The 15,927-nt window shown below is 33.4% G+C and overlaps 4 protein-coding genes across 11 annotated transcripts; 3 read left to right on the plus strand and 1 right to left on the minus strand.

Moving 5' to 3' along the window:
• The first annotated feature begins 1,113 nt into the window (after window positions 1-1,113).
• Window positions 1,114-6,679, plus strand: LOC136777417 (dipeptidase 1-like). 5 transcript variants are annotated; one of them, XM_066733681.1, is made up of 11 exons: window positions 1,114-1,299; window positions 2,953-3,082; window positions 3,213-3,375; window positions 3,653-3,936; window positions 5,193-5,250; window positions 5,325-5,501; window positions 5,580-5,670; window positions 5,910-5,985; window positions 6,054-6,204; window positions 6,277-6,392; window positions 6,570-6,679. In XM_066733681.1, exons 1-11 carry the CDS (start codon window positions 1,296-1,298, stop codon window positions 6,595-6,597), a joined length of 1,278 nt encoding a protein of 425 aa, XP_066589778.1. In that variant the 5' UTR covers window positions 1,114-1,295; the 3' UTR covers window positions 6,598-6,679. The 5 variants fall into 5 exon arrangements, with proteins under 5 accessions (XP_066589778.1, XP_066589777.1, XP_066589776.1 ...); XM_066733680.1 differs by having other exon boundaries at window positions 1,119-1,299; window positions 2,929-3,082; XM_066733679.1 differs by having other exon boundaries at window positions 1,281-1,329; window positions 2,929-3,082.
• Window positions 6,680-7,049: 370 nt separating this feature from the next.
• Window positions 7,050-8,538, plus strand: LOC136777392 (lipase member H-A-like). The gene is made up of 6 exons (XM_066733640.1): window positions 7,050-7,187; window positions 7,276-7,488; window positions 7,569-7,811; window positions 7,882-8,061; window positions 8,143-8,302; window positions 8,398-8,538. The coding sequence occupies exons 1-6, from the start codon at window positions 7,097-7,099 to the stop codon at window positions 8,429-8,431; spliced, it is 921 nt and encodes a 306-aa protein (XP_066589737.1). The 5' UTR covers window positions 7,050-7,096; the 3' UTR covers window positions 8,432-8,538.
• Window positions 8,539-8,977: 439 nt separating this feature from the next.
• Window positions 8,978-11,837, minus strand: LOC136777391 (ornithine decarboxylase 2-like). Its single transcript, XM_066733639.1, has 7 exons — window positions 10,826-11,837; window positions 10,667-10,743; window positions 10,286-10,458; window positions 9,884-10,181; window positions 9,553-9,792; window positions 9,239-9,450; window positions 8,978-9,116 (listed from the first exon to the last, which is right to left on the minus strand). Exons 1-7 carry the CDS (start codon window positions 11,007-11,009, stop codon window positions 9,032-9,034), a joined length of 1,269 nt encoding a protein of 422 aa, XP_066589736.1. The 5' UTR covers window positions 11,010-11,837; the 3' UTR covers window positions 8,978-9,031.
• Window positions 11,838-12,521: 684 nt separating this feature from the next.
• Window positions 12,522-15,794, plus strand: ArfGAP3 (ADP-ribosylation factor GTPase activating protein 3). 4 transcript variants are annotated; one of them, XM_066733719.1, is made up of 8 exons: window positions 12,522-12,774; window positions 12,869-13,051; window positions 13,429-13,620; window positions 13,691-13,822; window positions 13,915-13,947; window positions 14,322-14,624; window positions 14,698-15,351; window positions 15,437-15,794. In XM_066733719.1, the coding sequence occupies exons 2-8, from the start codon at window positions 12,977-12,979 to the stop codon at window positions 15,689-15,691; spliced, it is 1,644 nt and encodes a 547-aa protein (XP_066589816.1). In that variant the 5' UTR covers window positions 12,522-12,774; window positions 12,869-12,976; the 3' UTR covers window positions 15,692-15,794. The 4 variants fall into 4 exon arrangements, with proteins under 4 accessions (XP_066589816.1, XP_066589815.1, XP_066589814.1 ...); XM_066733718.1 differs by having other exon boundaries at window positions 12,872-13,051; XM_066733717.1 differs by having other exon boundaries at window positions 12,727-13,051.
• Window positions 15,795-15,927: the final 133 nt, after the last annotated feature.

Below are 15,927 nucleotides of genomic sequence, written 5' to 3' on the forward strand. Positions count from 1 at the left end.
CGATAAATAATAAACGAGTTATTTGACACATAAAAACTGGAAAAAACACATTTCTAAAACTTATTTTGCAATAATAATTCCCTTCCTAACCTCCTTCGTATTAGAGACTTTAGGACCTCTTCAAGGACGTTCTAAACTACACATTAAAAAGGAAATATTTCTGGCACAAAGTGGAAAAGATTCAATATTTTCCTTCCCTGTCTATCAATACAATATTTAGCCTGGTTTTCGTCTTGAGTAATTGCTAAGTTGAAATTCGTGTTTAGTTTTATTTATATAGATTTGGGCTCCCGTCGGTCTGTCAATTCTGTAGCTCTTATCAACAAATTTCAGTATCGTTAGGCCGAAGTTAACGACAAACATCGGTACATGTAATGATAAATGTATATATATATCGTTTTCATTGTTTACCGACACCAAAAGCATTCGTTAAAATTACAAACAGAATTCGAGATCTGGGCATACCGAAGTATCTTAGAATATCTTCATTCTCGCAATACTGCAGTGCAAGGACGCAGCGGTAATTGCCGGTATAATTATTATTCTCGCAAAATTTAACCGAACCGTATCAAATCATGTTTATAAACAGACCGAGCTTATCTAATGATCCGAGATTTTTCAATCAGATTCTCTCACGGTGCATTTTGAAGATAGGAAATAGTCATTCCACACTGAAACCAATTTTATCAACAACCAAATCTACTATAGCCTCTCAATCATTATACCTAACTAATCTAATAAAACTGCATAGAAATTTAATCTATAACAAGACGATTTTAATAAAGTGAAATTAATTTTTACAATTTCTAAATTTGTCTCATGACTACAAAATTTTATCAATTACGATGAGATGGCAGATCGTTATATAATTTTGCAAGAAGACTGTGAATATATATACACACTTATATATATATATATATATAATATAAGTGTTATAATATAACAGGTGTGTATAGTAATTAGCGTTAGATTACTGTTATATAATAACTCAATGTGTTCTTTGAAGTTATCGACCAACATTGAGAGCAGCAGGCAAAAGCAAGCAAACAGACAGGAAGACTACTATACATATATAAAATTCTTGCTTTGGTAGTTGTTCAATGTTCTTATAAGGTATTACGTAAAGCATATGTAACGTTAGTCTGTGTGTGCCGGAGTTTATTAGGTACATATGTATACACGAAGGTGCTGTGAATTCATGCAGCAAAGAATCTCGAGTCTAGATCGAGTAGTCATCGTTGAACAGTGCTGAGTCAACTACCGGATCATCGGAGGAATGTTCATCGTTCTCAAAAATGGGTGAATCAATCAAATTATCAATTATATATCGTAAGGATTAATATGCCAAGTGCAAAAAAGCTTCCACAGATACAAATACTCAATAATCTTTCTGTGAACAACCAGCAAGATTACAGCGTCGGTAAAAAATTGTAAAGGGTCGATTCGAGTGATGATTCTTGTAGAGATTAGTTTTTACAGAACATTTCAATTTGTGTGAAAATCTTTTGTGCTTCGGGGAATTATTTTTTTATCTAAATAATCCGAATTGCCGATGATAATATTGTTTTATTTTTCTCAAATCAGTCGTGATTTGTGTCTTTATCTTTTAATTTTTTTCCATTACATGTGTGATATGAAGAATGAACTTTCCCCTAGATACTCGTAATCGTTTATAAACCCTGCGTTTACACTCTTTCATTACAGTCGATTCGTAACGTTATTACTGGATAGGTGGTAATTTTTTTTGTAATAATTAAATATATATTAGTGAGATCTCTTAATTTTTACACTCGTTGCAAGTGACCACGAATATCGTTTTCTATTACATAATGTGATATATATATATATATATATATATATATATATATATCAGTTATGTAAATTTCTTTAAACTTTTAGACTTTATCCTTGCAACAAAAACTTTAATGTCCTATCAGACCACGTGTCACGATACGCTTCATTAATGATCCTTCTGTGACTATATGATTGATCGTTCTTTCAGTTTTATAATATTATTTTCATAATTATATATTTGTTTTTGCCAATCAGCTGTTTACCTATTTATTTTTCAAAATAAGCGAATTCTTGAACTTTTTATTCTAAAATTGTATATTGAGTAATATTACTTATCTTCAAAATCATTCGAGTTACCAGGATACATTGTGTATATTTTATCAAGCTACGCTACGATGTGTTTGTATTACGAGAACTCACTTACCACGCACAGTTTTTCGTATTTACTAAACTTTTGTAAATAAAACGATATCACATACATAGAATTTTTGCCTTTATGCTTGAAAATTAAGTTATGTGAGATTCATAGTACAAAAGAAATTCTAAAAATAGATATATGACGAGTAGTGAAATATAAATAACATAAATAATCATTATTCACACTGATTGAAAGCAATTTGATACTCGTATATCATTAACTCAATGCTTAATTATAAGAAACGAATCAATTGTTTTCTTTTATAGATTATATTTCAAAATTTATCTATTTAATTTTCAAAATAAATGAATTTTTGAATTTTTCATCCTAAAATTGTATATCGAGTAATACTACTTATTTCTAAAATCATTAGAATTACCAGAGCACATTGTGTATATTTTATCAAGCTACGCTACGACGTGTTTGTATTACGAGCACTCACTTGCCACGTAAAGTTTCTCGTATTTATTAATCCTTTATAAACAAGACGAAATCACACACAGAAATTTCGCCTTTTTGCATGAAAATTAAGTAATGTTAGATGCATATTACAAAAGAAATACCAAAAGTATAAGAAATAAATTCGTATTGGTACATGACGAGTATAGTTAAACATAAATAATCATTATGCACTGATAAAAAACAATTTAATATTTTTACATCAATAGTTCAATATCTTCTATAAAAAAAAAATGATTAATTGTTTTCTCTTGCAGATTACATTTCAAAATTTTGTGCAGGAAAGATGCTATATATAAACATAGCTGCAGGAGCTGCTCTCATACTGTTCATCGTAGGACTATCGGTCGGACTAAGCGTGGGACCCACCAAAGGACGAGATGCCTTGAATAACGCCCCCCTCGTAGATGGGTAACTGATGGAAATACCAAATCTGCAATAATATTACTCTTAATATATATATATATATATATATATATATATATATAAAATATTTAAAACTACTCAAAAGCTCTCCAATAACTCTAATCTAATTCCTCAGTCACAATGACCTCCCATTCAATCTTTACACGATCCTAAACAACAATTTATCTGCGTTTCGCTTCGAGGACGATTTAAGGAATGATACTAAATGGGGAAGACAAATTTGCACCGAGTGTTACACGGATTTGCCACGCTTATCCACTGGAAAGGTCGGAGCTCAGGTGAGATAATTAATTAACTATAAATTGCATCTACTGTTTTACAATCTTCTGTATATTTATCACGCGTGACACTATCCAATAATCTCTCACACCTACAAAGATTATAATTAATGATCAGAATTACGTAAAATAAAAATATTAAATAAGAAAAATAGTAATTAAAGATTATAATTAATTTTGCTTAATATCAACAAATTATATCGATAATTTGAGAGAAAATTATTGGATTGATCGCTACAGACGTTTGATCAATTGAGTAATGGAAATTAAATTACAGTTCTGGGTGGCATATACAGAATGCAAATCGCAGTACAAAGATTCCGTGCAGCTTACACTGCGGCAGATCGACGTGATAAAGCGTCTGATACGGCGCTATCCGAACCATCTGAAATTGGTGACCTCGGCTGGGGATATAGAACCCACCTGGAAAGATGGGAAAATTGCGTCAATGATAGCTGTCGAGGGAGGCCACTCCCTCGACTCCAGTCTGGCTGTTCTCAGACTTTACTACGAGCTTGGAGTTCGATACCTCACTCTGACCCACACTTGCAATACCCCATGGTACGTTTCTATACCATGCACTTACACTGAGAGCAATTTTTCAACCATTGGACAATTTTTTGTTGTAACTGTGAACGAAATTCATTTATATAAATAAGGAATCAATTCATTGAAACGATGAATTTTATTTTGTAGTTAAATATTTGTTACACGAATGAATTTATTTGTTGCATCGATGAAATTTATTCATTGTTATGAAGAAGAATTGTTGATTGGTTGAAATATTCTTCCCAGTGCATAAATTAGATTTTTAAACCTATCACTTTCTATTTTTAAAATCAATCTTTTCACAAATTTAATTCTAGGAAATTTCTAAAAGCCACAATTTGCTATTTCTTATTCGTTTGCGATAAGCTGCAGGACTTTGCTCTTTAATGAATATTTTTAGAACGCGTTAGTGTTTTAATAAAGTGTAAAAGATAGTGCAATAGGTATATACGTTATTCATACTCGATTGCAGCGTTGAAACAATTTACGGTACGAATTTAGTTTCTCGTGAAGATATACTCGGGGTCATTAACCTCACGAAAATTCTCCACCTTCTAAATACTATATTCGGTATCAGAGTAGTTAAGAGGAAAAAAATTAATAATAAACATCGTGCAATTGGCATATCGAGGAGCTACAGTTTTTTGCTCATTAATTGCATGACGTAGCAAACTGCGTAAACCAGCCATTTTCCTCTCAGATGCTGATAAGATATAACAGATAACGAGTCGTACTTGTAGTATAGTTTTATACTGATTAATAGCACTGATGGCATTTACTTTAAATAACTACGATTCATTCATTCCCTGCATCGAGCTAAATGACGTATGCTTTTTTAATAGATAAAATCTCATCTTAAACAAAAAAATTATTGCACCTTCGAAATTCAACGTACGAAGCTAGTTTACTCTGTCAAATTCCACAAAGCTATTTTAAGTTTCGAATTGCTCAAGATACGATGAGATAAATATTTGAATCAGCGTGAATAATTTGGTTTCGCAGCGTAAAATTTAATCAGGAGTTCACTGACCCCTATTGGCTCACGATGGAATGGAATGTTTCGTTTCTTCCGCAGTAAATTCAGTTCAAGGCTCGTCTTAATATGTCACCTTTCGAACGACCTTTCTTTATATGATTTTATCGCTCGATCGATATTGCAGAATTTGTATTACATTCTTGATAATATCATAATGATAGTGATGATGATGCATGATTAATAAGTATAAGTAAATCTTTTTAAAATACTTTGAGGCTGTTTTTAATTTCAGGGCCGATGCATCCCCGATTAATGACGGCTCTGTTTACAATCTTACGAATTTTGGAAAGGTACTGTGTAATCGATCATTCATTATTTGCATTGTACATGATTTATCCAAATAATACATCATCGATTTTAACAGATCGTGGTCCACGAGATGAATCGACTGGGAATGTTGGTCGATCTTTCGCACGTTTCCCATAATGTTATGCGATATGTTCTCAATGTTACAAAAGCACCAGTGATATTTTCGCATTCTTCAGCTTTTAGTGTTTGTAAGCATTACAGAAACGTCCCTGATGACGTTCTTAGGCTAGTCGTAAGTTGAAGATAAAATTGTACCTTGAAAACCAACTAAACTTTGTATTAAAAATATAATTTTTTTATTTGATTTTAGAAAAAAAATAATGGAATTGTAATGGTAAACTTTTACAGTGGTTTCGTAAATTGCAATTCTTCACGCAACGCAACTATGCAGGACGTCGTTGGTATGTGATATTTGGTATCTTTGAAAGGATTAAAATATTATTAGCTACCGTTTGTGGAAGATAAAATGCCTATGAGATATTCATTGTATTCTCTCGATGATCCATCAAAATTTTCCAAATTATTTCTCGATAAAATCTGACATTACAGCAATTTAGATTACACTGGATATTTTTAATGGCTTTAATGAATATTTTGTATTATGATCGATGCCATTATTAAACGCATATATCTTTTTCAGATCATATTAATTATATCAGGAATTTTATTGGAGTAGATCATGTTGGTATTGGAGCAGACTATGATGGAGTGGATCAGTAAGTTAATCATGTTAATAATAATAATAATGTTAATAATACATTAAACATGAAATATTCGCCATTAGAATTCCAGTGGGATTGGAGGATGTCTCGAAATATCCTGATTTGTTTGATCGATTGTACGAGGCAAGGGAAGGTGAACCTACGTGGAGCATAGAGGATTTAGAAAAGTTAGCAGGAAGAAACTTAATCAGAGTTTTTCTGGCCGTGGAAAATGTTTGTTGAAAGTTTAGCTTTTATTTAATTGTATTTTTTTTATTTTATACATTTTAATAATATTTTTAATAGGTACGAGACTCTCTGGCTTCTACAATACCTTATGAAGACATAATTAATGGGCAAGAGTTGTATAATGCCCAAAAAGCCGAAAAATTAGAACCAGGCACGTGCAATACTGCAATTGAGTAAGTATATAGTTATTACATGTTTGTTAAATAACTTATTAATTCATCTTTATTAAATCTTTTCGTACAGTATATATAGCTATATTGATGAACCAGCAGCTATTAACAATTACAAAACCAATATGCGTAATAAAAAACGTAACAACTGAAATAACATAATTGTTTTTGTCATTACAGGTGGAAAAGTGTTAACTCTACTACTTAAAGTACTGAAAAATGAGTATTTTTTTGTAACACAAATACAAATTTATTAAATGTATTGTTAATAAATCTTTGAAATAATCAGATTCTTATTTATTAATTTACCCTCAGAAATTAAGAAAATAGCTTTAATATCTCGATATAATTAATTTTCATATTTCACTGATGTTACATGTTTATACAAAATATTTACATAAGATTAAATTTGAATTATTGTATTGAACAATCAGAATAAAAATTAGGGTTTTATAATTAATTAACACGTTTATATAAACATTAAAAAGCATTTTAGACTCGTCGTTGTTTTTAGAAGCATATCAAAGGATATCCTGAAAAATATTTTTAAAACATACAAAAAGCAGCAAAGACGCGTATGCGAGGTGGTTTTTTGCATTAAATCTAGAAATGAATAAGCAGACATTCAGTTCCAGTCTCACAATGGTCACAGACTCGACCTGTAGTTTTATTGCTGAGTGTTAGTATATATTGTGCAATTAGACAAAATGAAGCTTCTCCATTGCTTATTTTTCATATCGTTATATCTCGCAAGCAACTGTGTTTTTAATACCAAAGCTGCTTTCTTGGATGTAGTTGGTAAGACAATAGAAGAAACAATTAAATGCGACCAACTTACTCTAGAATAATACTATACACTAAACATTAACAAAAATTCTTTAATTAGAAACAATAATTGGTGCGACTGATGATGGCATAGCTGGAAAAGTTAACATAGTATTTTTTCGGGGTAAACCTTCCAATCCTTCAAAAGTTTCCTTTTTGATCGAAGAAGTGGATCACGTAAAACGTTATTTGAACTTGAAGAAAGGTTTAATTTTGTACATTCATGGTTACATGGAAGGATCCGAATCGGAAAGTTCACAGATAATGTCAAAGGGTAAACAAAGAATATTTATTTTTTCCAATTACATGATTCCTGCAGTTACATAATTATTTTTATTTTTTTAAATTTGACAGTTTTTCTTGAAAGAGGAGATTGCAATGTAGCAGTATTGGATTGGAGCAAATTGTCTCACGATTTGTATCCATTAGTCGTTCTTCGCAGCAGGCCAATAGCAAGATCAGCATCGAGGGCTTTGGATAAGTTAATCGAATTTGGTCTCGATAGCAGCAAAGTGCACGTGATTGGTCATTCTGCAGGGGGTCATATAGCCGACTATATTAGCAAATTCTCGAAAAATAAAAAAGTTCGATACACAGGTTTGTACCTTATTCCTGAAAAATGAAATTATTTTTGTCTATTAAATAAACAAATTATTTACCAATACAGGCTTAGATTTGGCCGGTCCTTTGTATATATCGAAATTACCTCGTGGATCCGACGAGCCCTTTTTTGACGTCCTGCATACGGATTCTGGGGTCTATGGAACGATAATGAACGTTGGGACCGTTGATTTTTACGCCAATGGGGGCACCAGACCTCAACCTGGATGTGCTTTGCTCGATTTTGGTTAATAAATAATATTCTATCTTCAGAAATGTTCTGTTTATTTACATATATTTAATATATTATTGTTATTATTATTTAAAGGTCTGTGCAACCACCAAGCGTCTTGGAGATACTATTTTGAGATCGTTCGAACAGGCAAAGGTTTTTTGGCAACGAAGTGCTCGGATTACGTCAATTATACGTTCAATCACTGCGATGATAACGATCGTGTCTGGTATACTTATAATTTACCAAGAAACATGTGAGTTCGAACTCTTTATTACAAGGTCAACTAAAATAGAAGAAATATAAATTTGTATATATCATTATTAATTTTTCTGATATTTTTTTTTTTAGATCCGGAACGTACTATTTTCTCACACCTTCGTAAAATTTGTAATAGCTATATGTCGATGAGAGTTGGTGAAATTGGTCTCGATGGTTTAAACGAATAATGAAGGAAAGAGATAAGGCGCATTTAATTACGTAGAAAACAACAAGGTTTAGTATGAATAATAGGTTGCGGTTGATGTAGGATAGGAAGTATTTTGTAAAATTGAGAAAAAAAAATAAGACAGGAAATAATGCAACGAGGAAAATTATATAATATAAAGAAAAATACATAAATTATGACTATGAGGTGGAATATCATTAATATACAATAAAATCATCTTGTTAAAAATGTACAACTATGAAAAATCTTACGAATACTGTAACATGGTATACTTTACATTTCAATAGTACCTGTGGAGTTGCCAAAAAGTCTGTATTGAAAAAATAAAACAGCTCGAAGAAAAGAATAATAATTAAGACAAATACATTTATTTAAAAAATAATAACATTAAAATTATTTATTAGTAAAAGCAAACAATGGTATACCTTAGTAGAAGAAAGGAAAATATTTTACACAATTTAAAAGCTCTCTTTAAAAGAGATATTCTGGCAACCCTAAATTAGTACCAAGAATTTCAATCTTATTAAGAAACGATTTTTACGCACAGTTTATTTCCTCCTGGTATCCGTTATTAAAATTCATGGAATTTTTTATCTGTTTCACCTCCCTGCAGAACGATTCCCTGCAAGCAAAGTTTTTCTCTCTTTATTTCGATTGATTTATGATAAAAGAAGCATCCAATATAAATGAAAATCATCCATTCGTATTTACGACGCTGTTGTGCGAGATACCGTGTCTGTTTACCATTGACTTTTTCTACTGATCGGAATAATTACGGGCGGCAAAAAACCATTGAACGAACAGCTCAGGGCGATGGTGTAGGAACCCATGTTCGTCCACAGTAACCAATCGTCAAGGTCATAATCCGGTAACAGAACGTTTTTCACGATGCAGTCGAAAGAATCGCAGGTTGGGCCCCAAATGGTCGACAGGTACTTTTCCTCGTTTTTCCCCGGCTGAACGAAAGACAACTTAGTAAATACATAACCCTCTCTTAAACACTAATTAAAAATTCTGTATACACGAACAATATCCCATACCATCGAGTTGTCCTTTACCTTATACAAAGATGTAGGAACACGAGCTTTCAGATCCAACAACTCCTCGATGAAGCTGTTGTAGACTCCACAATTTACATAGTACATCCTCATGGTTGTGTCGTCCCTGTTTACTATCTTCTTCGTATGCAAATTTGCAGCCAAATTAAAAGCCGAGGTCACGTAGTATCGTCCTGGCTCGCTGATTATTCTGATGGACCGATCGATGTCCTTAATCTCTTCGTTCAGCAACTCCGCTAACTACATCCAATGAAGATCATCGTTATGCACGTATATATACAGTGAGAAGAATCGGGATAGAATTCGAATAGTCTCAAGGACGACGTTATACTTCGTCGAGGGTTTCACCGGACTCGCCAGGAATTCCTCCACCAATGTCTATCAAGGTCACGTCCTTGAACCCCATTTGTTCAGCAATGGCCAGCAGCCTCTTGCTGATCTTCACGCCACGCTGGTAGGCATAAATCTCTTTGCAGGGACTTCCTACGTGAAAGCTAAATCCGTGCAAATTCAGTCCAAGGTTTTTCATGAATTGCATCAGATCGATGGCGTCGTCCGGCTCGCAACCAAATTTTAGACCAAGATGCGCCTCGGTGAACTCGGCGTCGCAACGAAAGCGAAGGACGATCCTGAAAAATTGCAAGAATCCGGGTGATCAAGGATGCTCTCTTATACATGTGTGTTCCTATATATATATAGAGATATGTGTAATAACGAGGGGAATTGGTCTCACTCGGCTTCCGGGAAGAACTTTTTTATCTTCAGCAACTCCACTTCGCTGTCAGCCGTCATCTTCCTCACCCCCACCTTCCTGGCGAACCTGATGTGCGACAGGTATTTGGCTGGATTGGCAAAAATTATTCTATCCGGTGATACGCCTAGTTTCATCACTTGCCTGATTTCTTGCTGTCGTCACATATAATTAAAGTTTGCTCTAATTATATCGTCTATTCGTTTTTAGGTCGATCGTGATTGATAATGAGTACAGCATATGTATGAAAAACCGGACATTTTCATATTTCTGGAACATAACTATTAGTGTTATGTCTCAGCAATGTGTCAGAAATATGAGAGTGTCCGTTTTTTCTACATGTACTGTGTAAGGATAGTGTACCTCGGAGGCGCAATCGAAACATCCGTTGAGAGCCGCCAGGACCTTGATCACAGTTTCATCAGGATTGACTTTCACGGCTTGAAAGAAAATTCATAAATTTGTATTTATTATTGAAAAATGTAAAATTCTAGAGCGAATGATAATGTAAACGCTATTCACCGTAGTGTGGAACGATCCTCGGCATCTTCCTCACCCAATCTCTATGTTTCTTTACAAGATCGTCGAGGTCTAGTATGTAAAAGGGCTCCTCTTGATTTTCCTTCTTGATGACGCTCTTCATGATGTCTCTGACGCTCGTAGCGTCATCGTAGATCTTCACTTCTTCGAAACTTAGCAAAGACATGTTAATTAAGAATGGCTCTTTCGAATAATAGAAAATGCGTGTTTGACAATAAACAACCACGAACTATGCACATTCGCCACTTTCAGTTATCTGCACACGCTCGCCACGAAACAATTCACTTTAAATACTTTATGAATGATCACAGATCAACGTGATAAGTATATTTCCTATCGACCATCCTCCTTACATTTACTCATTGATAAGACTGCCATGTTGCTGTAACAGCTATTTTTCCATTAATAAACTTTTAAGGAAATTGCAAAATAGAATTTTTCGTTTCCTCGTCGGTTTATATCATTGTTCACGTATTATTTATATATCAAGCTCAATTTTCCTCTTTGCATCATTTCTACGTTCGTTTCTCACTGTCAGCTGCATCATCGTGCACACTGCACAGCCAGATATCAGTACGAAGTAGAATACACTTTTGATTAATTAGCGTTGATTCATAGACATATTGTTATTATATTTATAGCAAGTCTGATATACTTCTACCGGTACATTTTCCTTAAAGCAATAAACGATGAAAATCTTGAATTTCAATTGTTTATCAATTATTAATTGTTTTGCCTCTGATATATGATATTATTTGTTAGTTTTTATATATAGCAAAAGTTACTGATTAATATTGATTTTGTATAAATGATTCTCTATGTGTACGACCCAATTACACCAGCTGTTTATTTACTTATCTTGAATTACTACATTTTGTTAACTTAATTTAACGACAATTAAAAATGTGTAAATGTAAAATGGAAGAAATAGCTTTTATTGCGTTAAATATATAGCCAATAAATTTCAGCGTTAAGAGCAAATGCTCCAAATCAGCCTCTAAAACAACTTCTGGTCATATTTAGCATCTTTGATAAAGCCTCGCAGAAACACAAAAGTAGACTAGCAGAAGTAAACATATACATATACAAACGTTATTTACAAACATTTTATCTCGAGCTCACAATAAGCCCTAATTGCCCGACTAAAATTCAGATATTTCAGAAGCATTGTACTTCCTGGTATGAACTGGTATGAACGAATAAAACTACAGCTTTATTACATACATATATACAATTATTAATTTATTATATATTTCGTGTAAATTATTGCAAAGAAAATGCTTCCTAACATCATAATCGTTATAGCAAGATAAGACTTGAATTTTTTAAATGTACTAAAAACTTAGATATGAATGTGACCAATAATTGCTCGATTCTCTCTGATACTCTCTCTCTCTCTCTCTCTCTTTCGATTATCTAGTTTATCCACCAGGCTTCCACTGGCTTCCAGTGCTTCCACTTATCAATTAAGTAGTACTATAACACTTCATTGATACAGTAGATTCCCAACTGTCGTTAACTTCTCTAACTCCAACTTCCCATCACACGACTGAGTCTACTCTCTGAACAGGTAGTATAGATAATGGCACAAAGGTATTTTTACCCAAGTGTATTTTGGCACAAGGGTATTTTGACTCAAAAGGATTTTGTCCCGAAAAACGGCAATGTTCAGATCATTGAACGCCGAAATTGTAATGTTGGGTAATCGTCGGTAACATTACAATCTCAGCGTTCAATGATCTGAACATTGCCGTTTTTCGGGACAAAATCCTTTTGGGTCAAAATACCATTGTGCCAAAATACACTTGGGTAAAAATACCTTTGTGCCATTATCTATGTATACTACCTCTGAACAGTCTGAACTTTTAGGCATTCAGTGCTGCGATTGTCAAGTATACAATCGAAAGATATTATTTTGTAACGGGTGTATGGTAAGAATTTGTGAAATTTATCCATTTTTACTGGAAAACATTGACAAGACATAAAAAATACCGACTGATACCGACACCTCTTCGCTAATTGGAGTAGGGAGTGAGTTGATCAGACAGACGTGTCCGTCGGCCGTCCACGTCCAGTCGTCCAGATCTAGACCCAGCAACCTGCAACTGCAGCGCCATTGACAACACGTCAAAAATGGCAGATTCAGCACCTAGTAAAAGCGATATTGAAGAAGTTTTTAAAAGATTACGATCTATCACAACTAACAAGGTTTGTTTCTCTACATAACCTAATATAAGATTTATCCTCATTAAACGCTAAAACTGTAAGAAAACCTTGCCTCCGTTTTCAAGGACACCAACTTCGACAATCCAACCTTCAATTTACTCGCGAGTTTTCAAATTCACTAAATACATTTTTTTAGATAGTGACAAATAAATATTAGAAGATATAACAATTTATTTAACTTGAAATTCTTCATCAGTAAATTATCTGGTGTTTTCTTTTTTAATTTTTCATAAACATTTTTGTATATTTCATACAGCTGTTTCAACTTTTCTTGCAGGCATTTTACTGTCTATTAGGATATTTAGAAACGTGACTTTTTTGGCAAAATTTAACTTAGATGTATATATTACTTTTTTCAGACATGCTTTGATTGCAATGCCAAAAATCCAGCCTGGTCCAGTGTCACATATGGTATTTTTCTATGCATTGATTGCTCGGCAGTTCATCGGAGCTTGGGTGTACATGTGACCTTTGTTCGCTCCATTCAGCTTGACACAAATTGGACTTGGTTACAATTAAGAAATATGCAACTTGGTGGAAATGCCAATGCTGTTAGTATTTCATATCATTTTTTATCATATTTGTAGCAAAAATAATTGCATTACAGTTTTTTCATTTTAGAGAAAGTTCTTTGTGCAGCATAATTGCACTACAACAGACGCTCAGCAAAAATATACCTCGCGTGCAGCAATGCTCTATAGAGATAAATTGGCACAGGCATCTGCTCAAGCGATGAAACGTTATAAAACCCAGGTATGTAACTCAAACTATTTCTCAATATGAAATATACCAAATTTAAATTACATTCTTAATGTCATCCATAATTTCAAATGTAATATTTATAGGTTTTTCTTCCTTTACCAATAAATAAATCACTGGTGAGCTGAATAAAGTTCTCCTAAATTAAATTTTGTATACTAACAGAGCTTAATAATGAGAGTACTGTTAAAGTATTTTTCAATAAGTACTAGTCTGTTTTTAATTTCTTATACGTAATAGCACAGCTTATAAACCTTGGCTGGTATATACAAATATTTAATACTGAATGCTTGATATATGTTTTATAAAAACTCATGTGTCTTATAATATTCAAATCAAATGTTTGAAACAATTGGAAAGCTTTCCGAATCAGCTATATCCACATTTTTGTTAAATTATTATTCTAGACTTTAACATCCATGCACTTATATGTTTGTTGAATTTTATCCATTGATAATATTTTAATTAAATTTGAATATGTTACTTTTTACAGTTACACTTGGGAGAAAATACTGAAGCTGTAGCTGCCGAGCCAGCTGAAATAGATTTCTTTCAAGAGCATGAAAACTTTGACATGAATAATACAGGAAACGAGAAGTCTACAGCCAATGCTGATACATTCCAGAGCTCTAATAGTTTACCTAACATAGAAAAAGTTTCATTAAGTACCACGGCAACAGAAGAACCTTCCAATAAAGCAGGACCTAATGTAAAACTGTTTGATTCCACCTCTAGTGTTCCGCCTGAAAGAAAATCAACTATAGGCTGCCGAAAGATAGCCCAAAAACGGGCTGGGGTAAGTTACTTTTTTAATTAGTAATTTAATTTTAATGAGAATGAATTAGTAAATCCATGATTTTCATTAATAGCTGGGCAAAAAAACTGGAATGGGTGCTCAAAGAGTTAAAACGAACTTTGACGAATTAGAGAAAAGTGTATCCGAAGCTGGGAAAGAAATATTGGAGAAAGAAACTGACGAGGCTAATAAAAAGGACGAAGAAGAAATAGCAACGCGGTTAGCTTATCAATACGAACAGAATTTGACTCAGCAAGCGAAGAAGGTAGAACAAAGAACAAAGCAACTAAATCCATCTAAAGCAGCTCAGGCGGAGCGACTTGGTATGGGATTCAACGCTCGTTCAGGTGCAAGCCATTCAGCATTTAATGACATGAAGACAATAACGCAAGAACCGTCATTGAAAACAATCACCGCTATTGAGCCAAGACCGCGAGATGTTGATATCGATCGAGATCGACTTCCAAACCTCGATGACATTAGAGGATTTTTAATTTCACAGCGAGGCTCTAATAACTCCAAATTCAGGGACGAAGAGGTTACCATTATCGAAGAACCTGAACCTCCAAAGCGAACCACTACAATATTTCAAAACTTTTCGAAAAAGGACAGTAACAAGGGTAGTAAGCAGTCTGTAATTGATGGTGGAGAAGCTCAAAGGAAATTTGGTAGTGCCAAAGCCATTAGCTCCGATCAGTACTTCCATGACAGCCCATCTGATAATACTGTAAGTAATTTTGTGTTATACTGAGATTTATGCTAATGGATTCATAAGGACAATTAAATTCAATTTTTGCTTTTATTTTACACAGTATGAGCGTAATAGTAATCTTCGGCGTTTCGAGGGCTCCTCAAGCATATCATCCGCCGACTTCTTTGGTACTGGCAGTTCGAGTCCAACATCTCCCACTTCTTCGCTATCCATGCGTATTAGCGGAGCAAGAGGTGCTGTTGACTTAGATGATGTACGCGAAAGTGTGCGTCAAGGCGTTAACAAAGTAGCTGGAAGACTCAGCTCTTTAGCAAATGCTGCCGTATCTTCCATACAAGATCGTTATGGACTCTAAAGGAAATTTTATTATAACATATAAATATTGTTATTAAACTTAAATTTGGACTTTTATCATCTGTTGTTTGGGATTGTAAATAAAAGCTCCTAATTACTAAATATTTGTTACTAATTGTATTTCTTACATCGAATTAAAACATCACGGTACTTGCGAATTGTAAAAAACATAAATTTATAAGTTGATTAAGGATTCATGATTATATTACATTGTTATTTTTAAATGAAATTTTGATT

Source organism: Prorops nasuta, unplaced genomic scaffold (assembly GCF_024137725.1).
Source record: "Prorops nasuta isolate Cenicafe-Biocafe unplaced genomic scaffold, Cenicafe_Pnas_1.2 PNAS00011, whole genome shotgun sequence".
Taxonomy (NCBI): domain Eukaryota; kingdom Metazoa; phylum Arthropoda; class Insecta; order Hymenoptera; family Bethylidae; genus Prorops; species Prorops nasuta.